The following is a 17,425-nucleotide window of genomic DNA, read 5'->3' as shown; positions in this document are numbered from 1 at the left end:
GTGTCTAGAGTCTAGAATATAGACAGACATTAATTTAAATAAATAAATTACAGTTAAGGACGTAAGTGCTGAGGGGCTGTACTTTCCTAAGTGCTTAATATAGTGCTTTGCCCACAGTAGACTGTAAACTTCTTGAGAGGAGAGATCTTGCATGGGAAGCAGTGTGGCTCAGTGGAAAGAGCACGGGCTTTGGAGTCAGAGGTCATGGGTTCAAATTCCTGCTCCACCAATTGTCAGCTGTGTGAATTTGGGCAAGTCACTTAACTTCTCTGTACCTCAGTTACCTCATCTGTAAAATGAGGATTAAGACTGTGAGCCCCATGTGGGACAATATGATCACCTTGTATCCTCCCCAGCGCTTAGAACAGTGCTTTGCACATAGCAAGCACTTAACAAATGCCATTATTATTATTATCATTATTTTTTAAGTGCTTACTATGTGCCAGTTCTAGACTTTAAGCTCGTTGTGAGCAGGGGATGTGTCTGTTGTAGTGTATTCTCCCAAGCGCTCAGTACAGTGCTCTGCACACAGTAAGGGCTCAATAAATACAATTGAATGAATAAAGGAATGAATGAACAATTGTGGTATTTGTTAAAGGGCTTACTAGGTATCAAGCACTGTCCTAAGTGCTGAGGTAGATACAACATAATTGCAGTCTGAGGGGAGGGAGAACAGACTTCGAATACCCATTTTAGAGATAAGAAAACTGAGGCATGAAGCAGTTAAGTAACTTATAGATAGGAGCAAGCAATAACGTATTTAAGATATGGGCATAAGTGCCATGGAATGGAGGTTGGGCGGTGAGTAAGGAACAAGGTGACATCAGACAAAGGGCCAGACAAATGGACAGACTCTCTGGGCTATCAGCATATTGTGGCTCTTTTGTCTTTTACTGGGAAGAGCCAATGGGTCAAAAACACCCTATTTGGTCCTGCCCAGCCCTTGGACATTTAGATTCCCAGGCCCAGTGAGCAATACTGGCAGTCCAGTCCAGTCGGCTGTGATGGATTCACCGCCGCAGCTGGAACCTGGGAGCACCAGCCCCATCAACCCCCACAGCCGGGACCCCGGGGCACTGTCCCCATCGCCCTCGCAGCTAGAACCAGGGGGCACTAGTCCTATCACCCCCACAGCTGGAACCTCGGGCACCAGTCCTGTCACCCTACCACTGGCTTCATAACTCTCTATCACTTTGGCCCCTCCTACCTCACCTCCTTTCTCTCCTCCAGCCCAGCCCGCACCCTACGCTCCTCTGGTGCTGCTAACCTTCTCAGTGGGTTTTCATCTCACCTGTCTCACTGCCGACCCCTGGTCCACTTCGTATCTCTGGCCTGGCACGCCCTTCCCGCTCACATCCGCCAGACAAGTACTCTCCCCCCCCTTCAAAACCTTACCAAAGGCGCACCTCCCCCAATAATAATAATAATAATAATAATAATGTTATTTGTTAAGCGCTTACTATGTGCAAAGCACTGTTCTAAGCGCTGGGGAGGTTACAAGGTGATCAGGTTTTCCCGGGGGGGCTCACAATTTTAATCCCCATTTTACAGATGAGGTAACTGAGGCACAGAGAAGTTAAGTGACTTGCCCAAAGTCACACAGCTGACAGAGCCGGGATTTGAACCCATGACATCTGACTCCAATGCCCGTGCTCTTTCCACTGAGCCACGCTGCTTCTCTAAGAGGCCTTCTCAGGCTAAGCCCCATTTTTCCTCATTTCCCACGTTGCCTTGACACGCTCACGTTGCTCTTCCCACCTCCCCGCCCTACAGCACTTTTGTTTATATCTGTCCTTTTATTTATTTACATTGAGGCCTGTCTACTTGTATCGATGTCAGTCTCCACCCCCTCTAGACTGTGAGCTCGTGGTGGACAGGGGTTGGCGTCTGTTTGTGTCCGACCCGATAAACTCAAAAGATAAGGGCCTGGAAGGTTTCTAATCCCGGCTCTGCCTCATTTTTGCTATGTGACTTTGAGTAAATCGCTTCGCTTCTCTGTGCCTCAGCCCCCTCATCTGTAAAATGGCCATGAAGACTGTGAGCCCTGAGTGGGGCAGGGATTCTGTCCTAACTGGTTAGCTTGCACCTACCCCAGTGCTTAGTACAATACCTGGTACGGAATAAGTGCTTAACACCCCCACCCCCCCGCCAAAAAAAGCACCTAACAGATACCATTAACAACAATCCCCCAGGGCTTAGCACAGTCCTTGACACATAGTAAGCAGTTAAGAAATTCCATAATTATTATTTTCACGTCGCTGCCTAGAGACAGCCAATCCCGGAATAATAATAATAATGATGGTATTTGTTGAGCGCTTACTAAGTGCCAAGCACTGTTCTAAGCACTGGGGAGGATACAAGGTAATCGGGTTGTCCCACAGGCAATCTCCATTTTACAGCTGAGGTAACAGGCCCAGAGAAGTTAAGTGACTTGCCCAAAGTCACACAGCCGACAGTTGGCAGAGCAGGGATTTGAACCCATGACCTCTGACTCCCAAGCCCGGGCTCTTTCCACTGAGCCACGCTGCTTCTTTGTGCCTCAGTTGCCTCATCTTTAAAATGGGGATGAAGACTGTGAGCCCCCTGTGGGACAACTTGATCACCTTGTAACTTCCCCAGTGCTTAGAACAGTGATTTGCACATAGTAAGCGCTAAATAAATGCCATTATTATTATAAGTGACTTGCCCAAAGTCACACAGCTGACAATTGGCAGAGCACGGCTTCAACTATCATCTCTACCCTGATGACACCCAGATCTACATCTCTGCCTCTGCTCTCTCCCCCTCTCTCCAGGCTCGCATCTCCTCCTGCCTTCAGGACATCTCCATCTGGATGTGTGCCTGCCACCTAAAACTCAACATGTCCAAGACTGAACTCCTTGTCTTCCCTCCCAAACGCTGCCCTCTCCCTGACTTTCCCATCTCTGTTGACAGCACTACCATCCTTCCCGTCTCACTAGCCCGCAACCTTGCTGTCATCCTCGACTCCTCTCTCTCATTCACCCCTCACATCCAAGCCGTCACCAAAACCTGCCAGTCTCAGCTCCGCAACATTGCCAAGATCCGCCCTTTCCTCTCCATCCATACCGCTACCCTGCTCGTTCAAGCTCTCATTCTATCCCGTCTGGACTACTGTATCAGCCTTCTCTCTGATCTCCCTTCCTCATGTCTCTTCCCACTTCAACCCATACTTCATGCTGCTGCCCGGATTGTCTTTGTCCAGAAACGCTCTGGGCATGTTACTGCTCTCCTCAAAAATCTCCAGTGGCTACCAATCAATCTGCGCACCAGGCAGAAACTCCTCACCCTCGGCTTCAAGGCTGTCCATCACCTCTCCCCCTCCTACCTCACCTCCCTTCTCTCCTTCTACAGCCCAGCCCGCACCCTCCGCTCCTCTGTCACTAAGCTCCTCAACATGCCTCATTCTCGCCTGTCCTGCCATCGACCCCCGGCCCACGTCATCCCCCGGGCCTGGAATGCCCTCCCTCTGCCCATCCGCCAAGATAGTTCTCTTCCTCCCTTCAAGGCCCTACTGAGAGCTCACCTCCTCCAGGAGGCCTTCCCAGACTGAGCCCCTTCCTTCCTCTCCCCCCTTTTCCCCCTCTCCATCCCCCCATCTTACCTCCTTCTCTTCCCCACAGCACCTGTATATATGTATATATGTTTGTACATATTTATTACTCTATTTATTTATTTATTTATTTTACTTGTACATACCTATTCTATTTATTTTATTTTGTTAGTATGTTTGGTTTTGTTCTCTGCCTCCCCCTTCTAGACTGTGAGCCCACTGTTGGGTAGGGACTGTCTCTATATGTTGCCAACTTGTACTTCCCAAGAGCTTAGTACAGTGCTCTGCACACAGTAAGTGCTCAATAAATACGATTGATTGATTGATTGAGCAGGGATTTGAACCCATGACCTCTGACTCCCAAGCCTGTGCTCTTTCCACTTAGCCATGCTGCTTCTTTGTGCCTCAGTTCCCTCATCTGTAAAAGGGGGATGAAGACTCTACTTCTCTTAGAGAAGTAGCATGGCTCAATGGAAAGAACCCGGGCTTTGGAGTCAGAGGTCATGGGTTCAAATTCCGACTCCGCCAATTGTCAGTTCTGTGACCTTGGGCAAGTCACTTAGCTTCTCTGGGCCTCAGTTACCTCAACTGTAAAATGGGGATTAAGACTGTGAGCTCCCCGTGGGACAATCTGATTACCTTGTATTCATTCATTCAATTGTATTTATTGAGCGCTTACTGGGTGCAGAGCACTGTACTAAGCGCTTGGGAAGTACAAGTTGGCAACATATGGAGACGGTCTCTACCCAACAGCGGGCTCACAGTCTAGAAGGAGGAGACAGACAACAAAACAAAACGCATTAACAAAATAAAATAAATAGAACAAATATGTACAAATGTTTTTGACTTGTAACCTCCCCAGCGCTTAGAACAGCGCTTTGCATCATCATCATCATTATCAATCGTATTTCTTGAGCGCTTACTATGTGAAGAGCACTGTACTAAGCGCTCGGGAAGTACAAATTGGCAGCATATAGAGACAGTCCCTACCCAACAGTGGGCTCACAGTCTAAAAGGGGGAGACAGAGAACAAAACCAAACATACTAACAAAATAAAATAAATAGAATAGATGTGTACAAATAAAATAAATAAATAAATAATTTATATATGTTGCCAACTTGTACTTCCGAAGCACTTAGTACAGTGCTCTGCACACAGTAAGCGCTCAATAAATACGATTGATTGATTGATTGATTTTAATATGTTTGGTTTTGTTCTCTGTCTCCCCCTTCTAGACTGTGAGCCCACTGTTGGGTAGGGACTGTCTCTATATGTTGCCAGCTTGTACTTCCCAAGCGCTTAGTACAGTGCTCTGCACACAGTAAGCGCTCAATAAATACGATTGACTGATTTTGTTAATATGTTTGGTTTTGTTCTCCGTCTCCCCCTTCTAGACTGTGAGCCCACTGTTGGGTAGGGACTGTCTCTATATGTTGCCAGCTTGTACTTCCCAAGCGCTTAGTACAGTGCTCTGCACACAGTAAGCGCTCAATACGATTGATTGATTGTCCATATGTTGCCAACTTGTACTGCCCAAGCGCTTAGTACAGTGCTCTGCACACAGTAAGCTCTCAAAGAATACGACTGATTGATTGTCCATATGTTGCCAACTTGTACTTCCCAAGCGCTTAGTACAGTGCTCTGCACACAGTAAGCACTCAATAAATACGACTGATCGATTGATTGATTTTGTTAATATGTTTGGTTTTGTTCTCTGTCTCCCCCTTCTAGACTGTGAGCCCACTGTTGGGTAGGGACTGTCTCTATATGTTGCCAGCTTGTACTTCCCAAGCGCTTAGTACAGTGCTCTGCACACAGTAAGCGCTCAATAAATACGATTGATTGATTGATTGATTGTCCATATGTTGCCAACTTGTACTTCCCAAGCGCTTAGTACAGTGCTCTGCACACGGTAAGCGCTCAGTAAATACGATTGATTGATTGATTGTCCGAATAAGGCGCAGGCGCGGACCGTCCGGCCTCGCTTCCAGCCCCTAACCATCCGGCCGGAGGGCGGGACTTCCGCCTGGGCGGGCGCCTCCGGCCAATGGGCGGCGAGCTCGGGGCGGGGCCAGCCCCGGGTGTCATGGCCGCCCCCAGCCCCGGGTGTCATGGCCGCCCCCAGTGGGTCGCGGTGTACGGACGCCGGCCGAGCCGCGTCGCCAGGCCGCGCAGCCCGGGCCTAGCCGCCCCTCAGCCCGCCTCAGCCACCGGAGCCCCGAGGGCGCGGACATGGGCGCCGTACACGCTCGGGTAAGGAAGGGCTTGGGGACCCGGGAGCCGGGACCGGGGAGGAGGCGGCGGCTCCGTGACCTCTGGGGGCCCCGGGCCCGGCAGGGAATGGCAGCTTCCCCAGGCCCGGCCAAACGGCCCGTCAGGCGCTACGACCTGTTCGTCTTCATCATCATCATCAATCGTATTTATTGAGCGCTTACTATGTGCAGAGCACTGTACTAAGCGCTTGGGAAGTACAAATTGGCAACATATAGAGACAGTCCCTACCCAACAGTGGGCTCACAGGCTAAAAGGGGGAGACAGAGAACAAAACCAAACATACCAACAAAATAAAATAAATAGGATAGATATGTACAAGTAAAATAAATAAATAAATAGAGTAATAAATATGTACAAACATATATACATATATACAGGTGCTGTATTTCGTCTTGTCACACAGTGCTTCAGTACGGTGCCTCACAGCACCTGTATATATGTATACATGTACATATTTATTACTCTATTTTGTTTGTACATATTTATTCTATTTATTTTACTTAGTTAATATGTTTTGTTTTGTTGTCAGGCTCCCCCTTCTAGACTGTGAGCCCGCTGTTGGGTAGGGACCGTCCCTATATGCTGCCTCACACACTGCTTCAGTACGGTGCCTCACAGCACCTGTATATATGTATACATGTATATATTTATTACTCTATTTTGCTTGTACATATTTATTCTATTTTACTTTGTTAATATGTTTTGTTTTGTTGTCAGTCTCGCCCTTCTAGACTGTGAGCCCGCTGTTGGGTAGGGACCATCCCTATATGCTGCCTCACACACTGCTTCAGTACGGTGCCTCACAGCACCTGTATATATGTATACATGTACATATTTATTACTATATTTACTTTACTTGCGCATATTTATTCTATTTATTTTACTTCGTTAATATGTTTTGTTTTCCTGTCAGTCTCCTCCTTCTAGACTGTGAGCCCGCTGTTGGGTAGGGACCGTCCCTATATGCTGCCTCACACACTGCTTCAGTACGGTGCCTTACTGCACCTGTATATGTGTATACACGTACATAGTTATTACTCTACTTTACTTGCACATATTTATTGTATTTATTTTACTTTGTTAATATGTTTTGTTTTGTTGTCAGTCTCCCCCTTCTAGACTGTGAGCCCGCTGTTGGGTCGGGACCATCCCTAGATGTTGCCAAGTTGTAATAATAATAATAATATTGACATTTATTAAGCACTTACTATGTGCAAAGCACTGTTCTAAGCACTGGGGAGTTTACAAGGTGATCAGGTTGTCCCACGTGGGGCTTACAGCCTTAATCCCCATTTTACAGATGAGGTAACGGAGGCCCAGAGAAGTTAAGTGACTTGCCCAAAGTCACACAGCCGACAAGTGGCGGAGCCGGGATTTGAACCCATGACCTCTGACTCCAAGGCCCGGGCTCTTTCCACTGAGCCATGCTGCTTCCCCTGTGTGCTTACTGCACACAGAAAGCGCTCAGTAAATACAATTGATTGAATGAATGAATTACTCTATTTGTTTCATTTGCACATATTTATTCTATTTATTTTACTTTGTTAATACGTTTTGTTTTGTTGTCAGTCTCCCCCTTCTAGACTGTGAGCCCGCTGTTGGGTAGGGACCATCTCTAGATGTTGCCAACTTGTACTTCCCAAGCGCTTAGTTCAGTGCTCTGCACACAGTACACGCTCAATAAATACGATTGAATGAATGAATATTGGGCACTTATTACTACTGAGAATAATTGTGGTACTTGTTAAGCGCTTTCTGTATGCCACGCACTCTTCTAAGCGCTGGGGTAGACAGAGGGTAGTCAGTTGGACACAGCCCCTGTCCCACGTAGGGCTCACACTCTTAATCCACATTTTACAGGTGAGGGAACTAAGGCCTGGAGAAGTAAAGTCACTTACCCAAGGTCACACAGGAGACAAGTGGCTGAGCTGGGATTAGAACCCATGTGACTCCCAGGCCTGTAGTCTGTTCATGAAATGCTGCTTACTGTGTGTAGTGTACCGTCCTGGGCGGGCTGAACAATGTTGAATATGCTGCCAATTTGTGCTTCCCAAGCGCTTAGTACAGTGCTCTGCACATAGTAAGCGCTCAATAAATACGATTGATTGATTGATTGATGATTGATTGAACATTGGAGTGGGCGCCCCAGAGAGTACATCAGAAGCAGACGACATGTTCCCTGCAGTTAATGTCACACTTACTGAGCGGTTAATGTGTGCGGAGCTTGGTACTCAGCATTTAGGAGAGTACAGCTTGGCTCAGTGGAAAGAGCCCGGGCTTTGGAGTCAGACGTCATGGGTTCAAATCCTGGCTCCACCACTTGTCGGCTGTGTGACTTTGGGCAAGTCACTTAACTTCTCTGTGCCTCAGTTACCTCATCTGTAAAATGAGGATTGAAACTGTGAGCCCCCCCATGGGACAACCTGATCACCTTGTAACCTCCCCAGCGCTTAGAACAGTGCTTTGCACATAGGAAGCGCTTAACAAATGCCATCATTATTATTATTATTACAGTGTGACAGAGTTGGTAGACCCGTTCCCTGCCCACAACTAATTAAAAAGACTCAGTGGGTTAGCCCCTGGACAGGCATTCAGAGAAAACCAAAGAGTGAAAATAGAAGTAAAAGGATTGTTGGCATAGTGAATAGCGCATGGACCTGGGAGTCAGGAAGTCATGGGTTCTAATTCTGGCTCTGCCACTTGTCTGCTGTGTGACCTTTGGCAAGTCACTTTACTTCTCTGTGCCTCGGTTACCTCATCTGTAAATGGAGATTGAGACTGTGAGCCCCACATGGGACAGGGACTGTGTCCAACCAATTTGCTTATATCCACCCCAGCACCTTATACACTGCCTGACACATAGTAAGCACTTAACAAATACCACGATTTTTATTATTATTATTGCTACTTTTTGGCCAAGCATGAGCCCAGGTTGTGAGGTGGGTGGTGGAGGGAGGCACGTGGAGGGGTTGGGGAGTCTCAGTTGCCTGCCCACAACTATCTTCCAATTTAATGGGCCTGGTTCTCTCATGCATCCATTCAATTGTATTTACTGAGTGCTTACTGTGTGCAGAGCACTGTACTAAGCATTGGGAAAATACAGTACAACAATAAGCAGACACATTTCCTGCCCACGACTTTACAGTCTAGAGAGGAGAGACAGACGTAAGTACAAATAAGTAAATTACAGATATGTACACACGTGCTGTGGGATGGGGGAGAACAAAAGGAGCAAGTCTGGGTGACACAAAAGGAAATGGGAGTACCTAGTCTGGGAAGCCCTCTTGGAGGTGATGTTCCTTCAATAAGGCTTTGAAGCCGGGGAAAGAGTAATTGTCTGTTGGATTTGAGGAGGGAGAGCGTTCCAGGCCAGAGGCAGCACATGGGCCAGGGGTTGTCGTCGAGACAGGAGAGATGGAGGCGCAGTGAGAAGGTTGGCATTAGAGGAGCAAAGTGTGTGGCCTGGGTTGTAGTAGAAGAGTAATGAGGTGGCATAGGAGGGGGCAAGGTGATAGAGTGCTTTAAAGCCATGGTGAGGAGTTTATGTTTGATGCAGTGGTGCATGAGCAATCACTGGCGTTTCCTGAAGAGTGGAGAAACATGGTCTGAACTTTTTTGTAGAAAAATGATTTAAGCAGCAAAGTGAAGTATGGACTGGAGTGGGGAAAGACGGGAGTCTGGGAGGTCAGCAAGGAGGCTGATGCAGTAATCCAGGCGGAGTAGGATGAGTGATTGTATTAACGTGGTAGCAGCTTGGATGGTGAAGAAAGGGCAGATTTTAGCGATGTGAAGGTGGGACTGATAGGATTTAGTGATAGTTTGAGTATGTGGGTTGAATGAGAGAAAGGAGCCAAGATAACGCCTCTCTCCTAATGCATTATTCTCCTAATGCATGAGATGTGGAGCAAGTCAAGCTCTCTGACCCTTATGGGTTGTGGGGGTGGGGGAGAGTATGCATGTGCTTGTATGCATGCGTGTGCAGGGCTGGGTGACTGCTACATTCTTGCCTTTCAGAGTCTGGAGCCCCTCCCCGTGAGAGGGCCTGAGTTTGGCGCCCTGGGGGAAGAAGCGGAGCTCGTCCAAGTGGAACCCGAAGCAAAACAGGAAGTCCTGGAAAATAAAGATGTGAGTCTCTGTGGCCCGGGCATGTTCAGCAGATGAACGGTTTGGTGTGCGGGGCCTCGGCCCTTACCCCAACGAGAACCAGGCGTGTAGTTCTCCCCGCAGTAAGCCAGGCGGCCTGCTGGGGATGGAGACCCGCCAGGTAGTGGTAACTGGTTACGGTTGGTAGTTCTGGTGGCACACATTGCATGGGAGAGATGAAGCTGGGGCCGCTGCAGTCTGGGGAGTGGGTAATGTAGGTATGACTTTGTCCTGTAGTCCCCTGACTGCTTCCCAAGGGCAACACACACACACACGCTTTCTCTCTCTGTCTCTCGCTCTCGCTCTCCCTCTCCCTCTCCCCTACCCACCGAGACACAGATATACCTGACTGCCAGAGCAAGGCATGCCAGCCTTCAAGGCATCAGGCTTCTTATGGCCGAAGGGCCCCTGGGAAGCGTGAGGGAGGTTTCTGAAGCCGCACTGCCTCAGGTTCCTCCTGGCGAACGGGGTCTGGGGCTGGGGAAGGGCCCGGTCAGTCCCCGGTCGGCAGTAACTGCAACTCTGCCACAGGTGGTGGTCCAGCATGTGCACTTCGACGGTCTCGAGCGGACGAAAGACGACATCATCATGTACGAGATTGGAGGCGTTTTCAAAGCCAAAAACCTGATCGATGTGAGTGCTGGACTTGGGGCAGTTCAGGCGGTCAGGAGGTGATGAGCGGGCTGGTCCCCCTGCCCTACCTGGGGAGAGCCGGGATCGGACTCCTGTTGTATAGCAGAGGGGCTGAGCTTGCCCCAGTCATCAGGAACACAGAGCCAGAGCTTGAATCTGCATCTCCTGACTCCCAGCCCTGGGCTCCTTCTAGCGAGCCACACGGCTCCAATACCGATGATCAGGGCGGGCAGGACCCCCGCCCCAGTCCCACCCTTTCTGCTCCTGTTTGTCTGCATGGTCAGGGCCGAGGGAGTCTGGATGCTGGTTCACAACCTCGCCCCTGGGTCCCATTGGGGTGTCCCCACCGACATCGTTCCAAAGGTGACTCTGGTGACCCCTCACCTCGGGGTCTGTCCCGGAGCCGTAGCCACCAGACATACTGCCTGCTTCCTTCTGGCTCAGGTGATGAGGAAGTCGCACGAGGCCCGGGAGAAGCTGCTTCGTCTGGGGATTTTCCGGCAGGTGGATGTTCTGATTGACACATGCCAAGGTAGGACCCGGTGGGAGGTGGGGGCGGCCCTCCGCACCCCTGGAACGTGTCCTGGCCAGGCCTCATGTGCTCTGTCCTCTCCCTGCTGATGTCAGGGGCTGATGGCTGTCAGATCTGTGTGCCTCCCCCTTCTGCCAGGGGCCGATGCTCTCCCCAACGGGCTGGACGTCACGTTTGAGGTGGCAGAGCTGAGGAGGCTGACAGGCAGCTACAACACCATGGTGGGCAACAACGAGGGCAGCATGGTAAGGACCGGGCCTGGATGGACGGGCCGATTTTCATCAGGTTATCTGCGTCTCCTCCACTCGGCCCAGCGGTGTCCACAGTCCTTCCCTCCTCCCCTGAAACCAGAAGGGCAGAAGTACCCTCCCTCCCACCCTGTGTTCTGTGCTGCGAGGCTGAGGCTGCCCCAGGAAGAGGGACTCTGGAGGCTCGTCTCAAGGTGGCACAGAATCGCCTACCCGCCCGGCTGCTGGGTGGGACTGCTGCCTGGGCAAGGCCCCTGGATGGGCACCTGAAGGGCAGTTGGTCTTATCGACACCGTCAGGTCCTGGGCCTCAAGTTCCCCAACCTTCTGGGCCGGGCGGAGAAGATGACCTTCCAGTTCTCCTACGGTACCAAAGAGACATCCTACGGCTTGTCACTCTTCAGACCGCAGCCCGGAAATTTCGACCGCAAGTAGGTAGTGGGTGGGTCAGAATGGACTGGGTGGGGCCAGGCCACCCGTGGCCCAGGGGCAGTTACCTGCAGGGTGGGAGGGCGCTGACGGCGGTTTCCGTCTTTCCCTCCTAGCTTCTCTGTGAATCTGTACAAGGTGACGGGCCAGTTCCCATGGAGCTCCCTCCGGGAGACAGATCGGGGCCTGGCGGCTGAGTACAGCGTGAGTGGCAGTTGGGGTCCGCGGCCCCGCGGGGTCGGGGGGCGAGAGGTTGGCAGCCTCAGAGGTTCCTGGGTGAGGGGTGGGGCGGCCCCAGTGACTGTTGGCCTGCTCCTGGCGCAGTTCCCCATCTGGAAGACCAGCCACACAGTGAAGTGGGAGGCCGTCTGGAGGGAGCTGGGCTGCCTGGCCAGGACTGCCTCGTTTGCCGTCCGGGAGGAGAGTGGACACTCGCTCAAGTCATCCCTGTCGGTGAGGAGGCATCCAGGGGTGGGGGCCTTGGGGGCTAGGGTCTCTGGCTCTCCTTGCTGATCCTGTGCTTGCCTTTGTGGGGGGCGCCTTCCTCTGAGCATGGTGAGGAGGGGGGGACTCCCTTCCCGCCCACCCATTGGACCTGTCGCCCGAACCATGCCCCGCTAGCTGGGTCAGTGAGGGGCGACCCGTGCCCCTCGGGTCAGAAAGGGTGACCTGGATCTCCCTGGCTCCGTCTCCTCAGCTGCCAGAGGAAAGTGGAAATCCCTGTTGGTGCTGCCTCCCCCTGTCCCCACATTCCATTCCCCAAACTTGGGCTGAGGCCCCGGGTGATCCCGGCCCCAGGTCTGGCTCCGTCGGGAGGGGTGCGAGCCGTCGAGCCATGGCGGCACTGGTCTCTTTCAGCACGCCATGGTCATCGATTCCCGCAATTCCTCCATTCTGCCCTCCAGAGGTGCCTTGCTCAAAATCAACCAGGTGAGGCTGGCCACGCTCGGCTCCCATCCAGCGGTCTGGGGAGCAGCGGGCCGGTGGGGGTAGGTGTGGCTGGGCTGTGCTCGGTGGGTCCCGGGGCTGAGGATCTGCAGTGTGGACGTGCGCAATGGGAGGGGGCAAGCAGGTGGTCAGAAACTCACAAGGAGTGAGGTAGCAAGACCTGGGCCTTGGAGCTTGCTCCAGGTGAGAAGCAGCTTGGCCTACTGGTTAAAGCATGGGCCTGGGAATCAGAAAGACCTGGGTTCTAATCCCTCTTCTTCCACTTGTCTGCTGTGTGACCTTGAGCAAGTCACTGTACTTTTCTGTGCCTCAGTTACCTCATCTGTAAAGTGGGGATTAAGACTGTGAGCTGCATATGGGACAGGTTCTGTATCCAACCCAGTTACCTTGTATCTACCCTAGCGCCTGGAACAGTGCCTGGCACATAGTAAGCACTTAAAAAATACCATTTAAAAAAAGAAAAATGGGCCCCGGGGCCTGCTCTGGGCCTTGATGCCTCTTCCTGGCCCATTCCAAGCCCTGGCACTAGCTCTGGACCTTGATACCTTTTTCCGGGCCCGTTCCAGGCCTTGATGCCCGCTCTGATCCTCGATACCCATTCTGGGCCCTGATGCCTGTTCTGGGCCTTGACGTCTGCCCTGGGGTCTCGGCAGGAGCTGGCTGGTTACACGGGTGGAGACGTCAGCTTTGTCAAGGAGGACTTTGAGCTGCAGATGAACAAGCGTGTTCTCTGGGATTCCGTGGTGTCTGCCTCCCTCTGGGGAGGGATGCTGGTGCCCATCGGAGACAAGCCCTCTTCCATCGCTGACAGGCAAGTGGTGGCCTATGTCCTCGGGGTGGGGCCAGTGCCTCCCCTCTTACCTGGGGTAGGCTCTTATGTCCTGGGTACCCGGTGTGGGTGATCCCTCTGGGCCTGGGATGTGAAGCTGCTTGGCCAAATGTAATGTGCCTGGACTTGGGGTGTTGGGGGCCTGGGTTCATATTCCGGCTCTGCCGTGCCTGCTCTATGACCTTGGGTGAGTCACTAAACTTCTCCGGGCCTCAGTTTCCTCACCTGTAAAATGGGGTGAGATCCCTGTCCTCCCTCCTCCTCCTCTGACTGAGGCCCATGTGGCAGCGATCCCTGAAAGTCGTCTCCTTATGGGACTCTTATGCTTCAGGTTCTACCTCGGGGGACCAACCAGCGTGCGTGGCTTCAGCATGTACAGCATCGGGCCGCAGAGCGAAGGTTGGAAATTCCCCTCCAGCCCACCAAGATCTGCAGGCTGGTGATATCTGGGCATACCCCAGTCCCGGCAGGAGCCTGCTTGCCTGGGCCCGGCCCATCCTGCTCTCCTCAGGGCTTGCGCTCCAAGGGCGGAGGGTGGCACCGGGCACAAGGAAAGATGAAATGACAAAACAGCCACGTGGGGCTTTGCCAGACCAAGCAAGGGCAGATGGGCCTGCCCTGCTTCATGCCTGCCTCACACCAGCCCCTCCCACCCAGAGGTCAATCAATCAGTTGTATTTATTGAGCATTTACTGTGTGAGGGGCACTGTACTAAAGCACTTGGGAGAGTCCACACAGCAAAATAACAGACTCATTCCCTGCACACAACGAGGCCGGGCCCAGGAGATGTGGCATCACTGGCTGTTGGGGACCTGGGAGAGGTGGCGTTGCTGACCGTTGGGGCCTGGGAGAGGTGGCATCTCTGGTTGCTGGGGTACGCGGAATCTTTTCCGACGATTTCTGTCAGGGCCGAGCAGGATGGAGGATTTGAGGTGTGAAGTGGCAGCATCAGTGCCTCTAGCGGGTGGGCGGTCGCTCTCCTACCCGAGCCAGGGCTGGTGGGCCCATGGGGCCCAGGCATTTCCCACCTTGGGTTAAGGCAACGTTGCTGTTGAGGCAAGGGATGGAGTCTTCTGTTTGAAACTCCCCCTGCCACTTGATCCAAAGGAGACAAGGGCACAGACGGAAGAAATCCACACATGGGTCTGCTCTGAAAAAAACCAAAACTTCCCAAACAGTAGCCTGGGCTTTTTGGGGAAATAACCATCTCTTAAAATATCCATCTGGCTCAGGCCCTGAGGGAAGTCGGAGCAGGGTGACAGGGAGGTAGGGTGGCTTTGTCCAGGATCCCCGTGCCACCTGATCTGGGTGTGGGAGGCCTTGGGAAGGGGCTAGATGCAGATCCCAAGGCTCCCCTGGGAGAGGGGGATCAATGGCTGGCGGGGGGTTTCCTCCCCCAGGGTGAGTGGGCAGCCCTTCCTGTGCCAGTGCCAGCCTGATGTGCCCTGTCCTTGCCAGGTGACTATCTGGGTGGTGAGGCCTACTGGGCAGGGGGCCTGCACCTGTACACCCCGCTGCCCTTCAGGCCCGGCCAGGGCGGCTTCGGAGACCTGTTCAGAACACACTTCTTCCTCAACGCTGGGAACCTCTGTAACCTCAACTATGGTGAGTGGTGGGGGGGCGGGGGAAGGGGAGGAGAGGGGAAATCCCAGGGCATGCAGTCGGGCTGCGGTCAGTGGGTAGCGGTGACCGAGAACCTTCCTCTTGAGGGCTCGGCGCTGTCCCAACCGCATGTGAGAGTGCTACACCCTCCAGAGGCTCTCTGTCTAATGGGGAGCGTTTTCTGACTACGAGGCCACTGGAAAAGCGTGGAATCATGTCGGTCCAAGAGGATGGTGTTGTGGGCAGCCTGCAGTGGGGTTGTGGCGGCTTGTTTGGGGAGAAGTGTGGGAGGTTGGGGGTGTTTGGGGTGGGGAGTGGGATCTAGCAGCAAACACTCGAGCCCCTGGTTGCTCATCTGGGCCCGGACCCCATCGGCTTCCTTGGGCCCCAGCTCCTCTTGTCCCTCTGCTTGGCGTGGCTCCCAGGCCTGATGGGCCACCCCCTGAACCTGCCACCCCGTGTCCCCCCAGGGGCAGGCCCCAAGGCTCATCTGCGCCAGCTGGCAGCCTGCATCCGCTGGTCCTACGGGGCCGGCCTCGTTCTCCGCCTTGGGAACATCGCCCGCTTGGAGCTCAACTACTGCGTGCCCATGGGAGTGCAGAGTGGAGACAGGTTTGTGCCCCTGCGACCCATCCGGGACCCTGCTGCATCCTCGCCCACCCCTTGGAGGATAGTAGTACCAGAAGTTGGGGATAAGGAGGGGCGCGTGCTCGGGTTCCTTTGGAATTGCCACAGCCAGGGAGTGCTTCTGGCAGTCTCCCGTCCCCTCGGCCGAGCTGAGTCATGTCAGGTGGCGGCGGCCTCCCCAGGGAGGCCGTCGACTACGAGAGACCTGGCTAGTAGTCATGTCACTCGTATGGCCGGGGTTTTGGAAATGGCTCAGGCTGTGGGCCATTTCCGCCAGGGGTCAGAAACCGCTCCGCTCACCCTGGCATCTTGGCAGAAGTGCATTCTCACGCTGTACTCACATAAGGGCCTTGTGGACAGGGAATGTCTCTGTTGTTTTACCCTGCTCTCCCAAGCGCTTCATACAGTGTTCTACAAACAGTAAGCACTGCAATAGAATTAAATGAATAAACAGAATACAGTCATGCAGACACTCAGGCCCGCCCTCAGCACACGTGTTTTCATTCAGTCGTATTTATTAAGCATTTACTGTGTACTAAGCACTTGGGAGAGTACACTCCCTGCCCACAACGGTGGGCTTCCAGTCTAGAGGGGATTCTTGACATACTAGGGGACAGGCCTCCCAGCTGGAGGGGCTGCTGTGGCCGTGGGAACCACCAGGGGCTTGGTGTCCAGAACCCAGGACCTTGGCTTAGCCCCTGGGCCCAGACCGCGTCTCAGCCCCTGCTAGGGAGCCATAGGAAGGAGAGAGGACAGCAGCAGCAGCCCTGTCCTGTCCCTGTCCCTTGTCCTTCACCAGCTGACAAGGGCAGGCCTCATTCGACTCATCTATGGGCCTTCTCTGTTCCAGGGTGTGTGACGGCGTCCAGTTTGGAGCGGGGATCCGGTTCCTGTAGCACTGAAGAAGGCTCGGTCTCGGTCTCTGCGCCGACACCCAGGCCCCCAGCACACGTATGGGCAGGATAACCATTTCCCGTCAAACTTGACCGTGTTAATAAACGAAACGACAACTCCTGCTCCGGAGCTGCGCTTTCCGGAAAGCAAAGGGCTCCTGTAGGATCTGCACCTGGGCCCCCGTCCTCCTACACTTCCGGCACCAGTTCAGTTTGACCTCTGGGCCAAGCACTGGGCAGTGATACAGGGCTCGTACCATGAGACTTGCTAAGGGAGAGGAGAGGCTGGGAGAGGGCATACCTACCGAGGAAGAAATAGCCAGGCCCATTCAGTCAAACAGACCCTTAAGCACTTAGTTCAGGATCGGGCTGGTCAAGAGGGGCCAGGGTGGAGAGCAGTGGCTCTGCCCTGCTGGGATGGGGAATGGACGGGGGGCCCTTAAGGCTCTGGGCAGGGCATCCCCATGGAGGGACAGGCACAGCTTTCTTGCATTCCGGTCGCCCTGCTCCAGGGTCCTCTCTCCAAGGCTTGTGGGCATGGGCACCACAGGGTGAGGAGCTGTCCCCGGGCACAGGCCAGCCAGGGCTCTGGGCCACAGGGGGTGGATGCTTCCTGTCTTCCTCTCCGCTGCCCCCTGGCCAGGCGATGTGCTGGGAGAGGCAGCCATGGAACTGCTCTTCCTCAAATCCTCCAGC

General features: G+C 53.1%; 1 protein-coding gene across 1 annotated transcript; it reads left to right on the top strand.

Moving 5' to 3' along the window:
- The first annotated feature begins 5,684 nt into the window (after positions 1 to 5,684).
- SAMM50 (SAMM50 sorting and assembly machinery component) lies at positions 5,685 to 16,901 on the top strand. The gene is made up of 14 exons (XM_038756298.1): positions 5,685 to 5,825; positions 9,861 to 9,971; positions 10,521 to 10,622; positions 11,067 to 11,154; positions 11,293 to 11,399; positions 11,702 to 11,832; positions 11,947 to 12,034; positions 12,155 to 12,283; positions 12,689 to 12,760; positions 13,432 to 13,589; positions 13,939 to 14,006; positions 15,066 to 15,212; positions 15,680 to 15,821; positions 16,687 to 16,901. The coding sequence occupies exons 1-14, from the start codon at positions 5,805 to 5,807 to the stop codon at positions 16,730 to 16,732; spliced, it is 1,410 nt and encodes a 469-aa protein (XP_038612226.1). The 5' UTR covers positions 5,685 to 5,804; the 3' UTR covers positions 16,733 to 16,901.
- Positions 16,902 to 17,425: the final 524 nt, after the last annotated feature.

Source organism: Tachyglossus aculeatus, chromosome 14 (assembly GCF_015852505.1).
Source record: "Tachyglossus aculeatus isolate mTacAcu1 chromosome 14, mTacAcu1.pri, whole genome shotgun sequence".
In the NCBI taxonomy this organism is placed as follows: domain Eukaryota; kingdom Metazoa; phylum Chordata; class Mammalia; order Monotremata; family Tachyglossidae; genus Tachyglossus; species Tachyglossus aculeatus.
The sequence above is the reverse complement of the archived record's forward strand: the minus strand, read 5'-3'. Positions and strand labels throughout refer to the sequence as shown.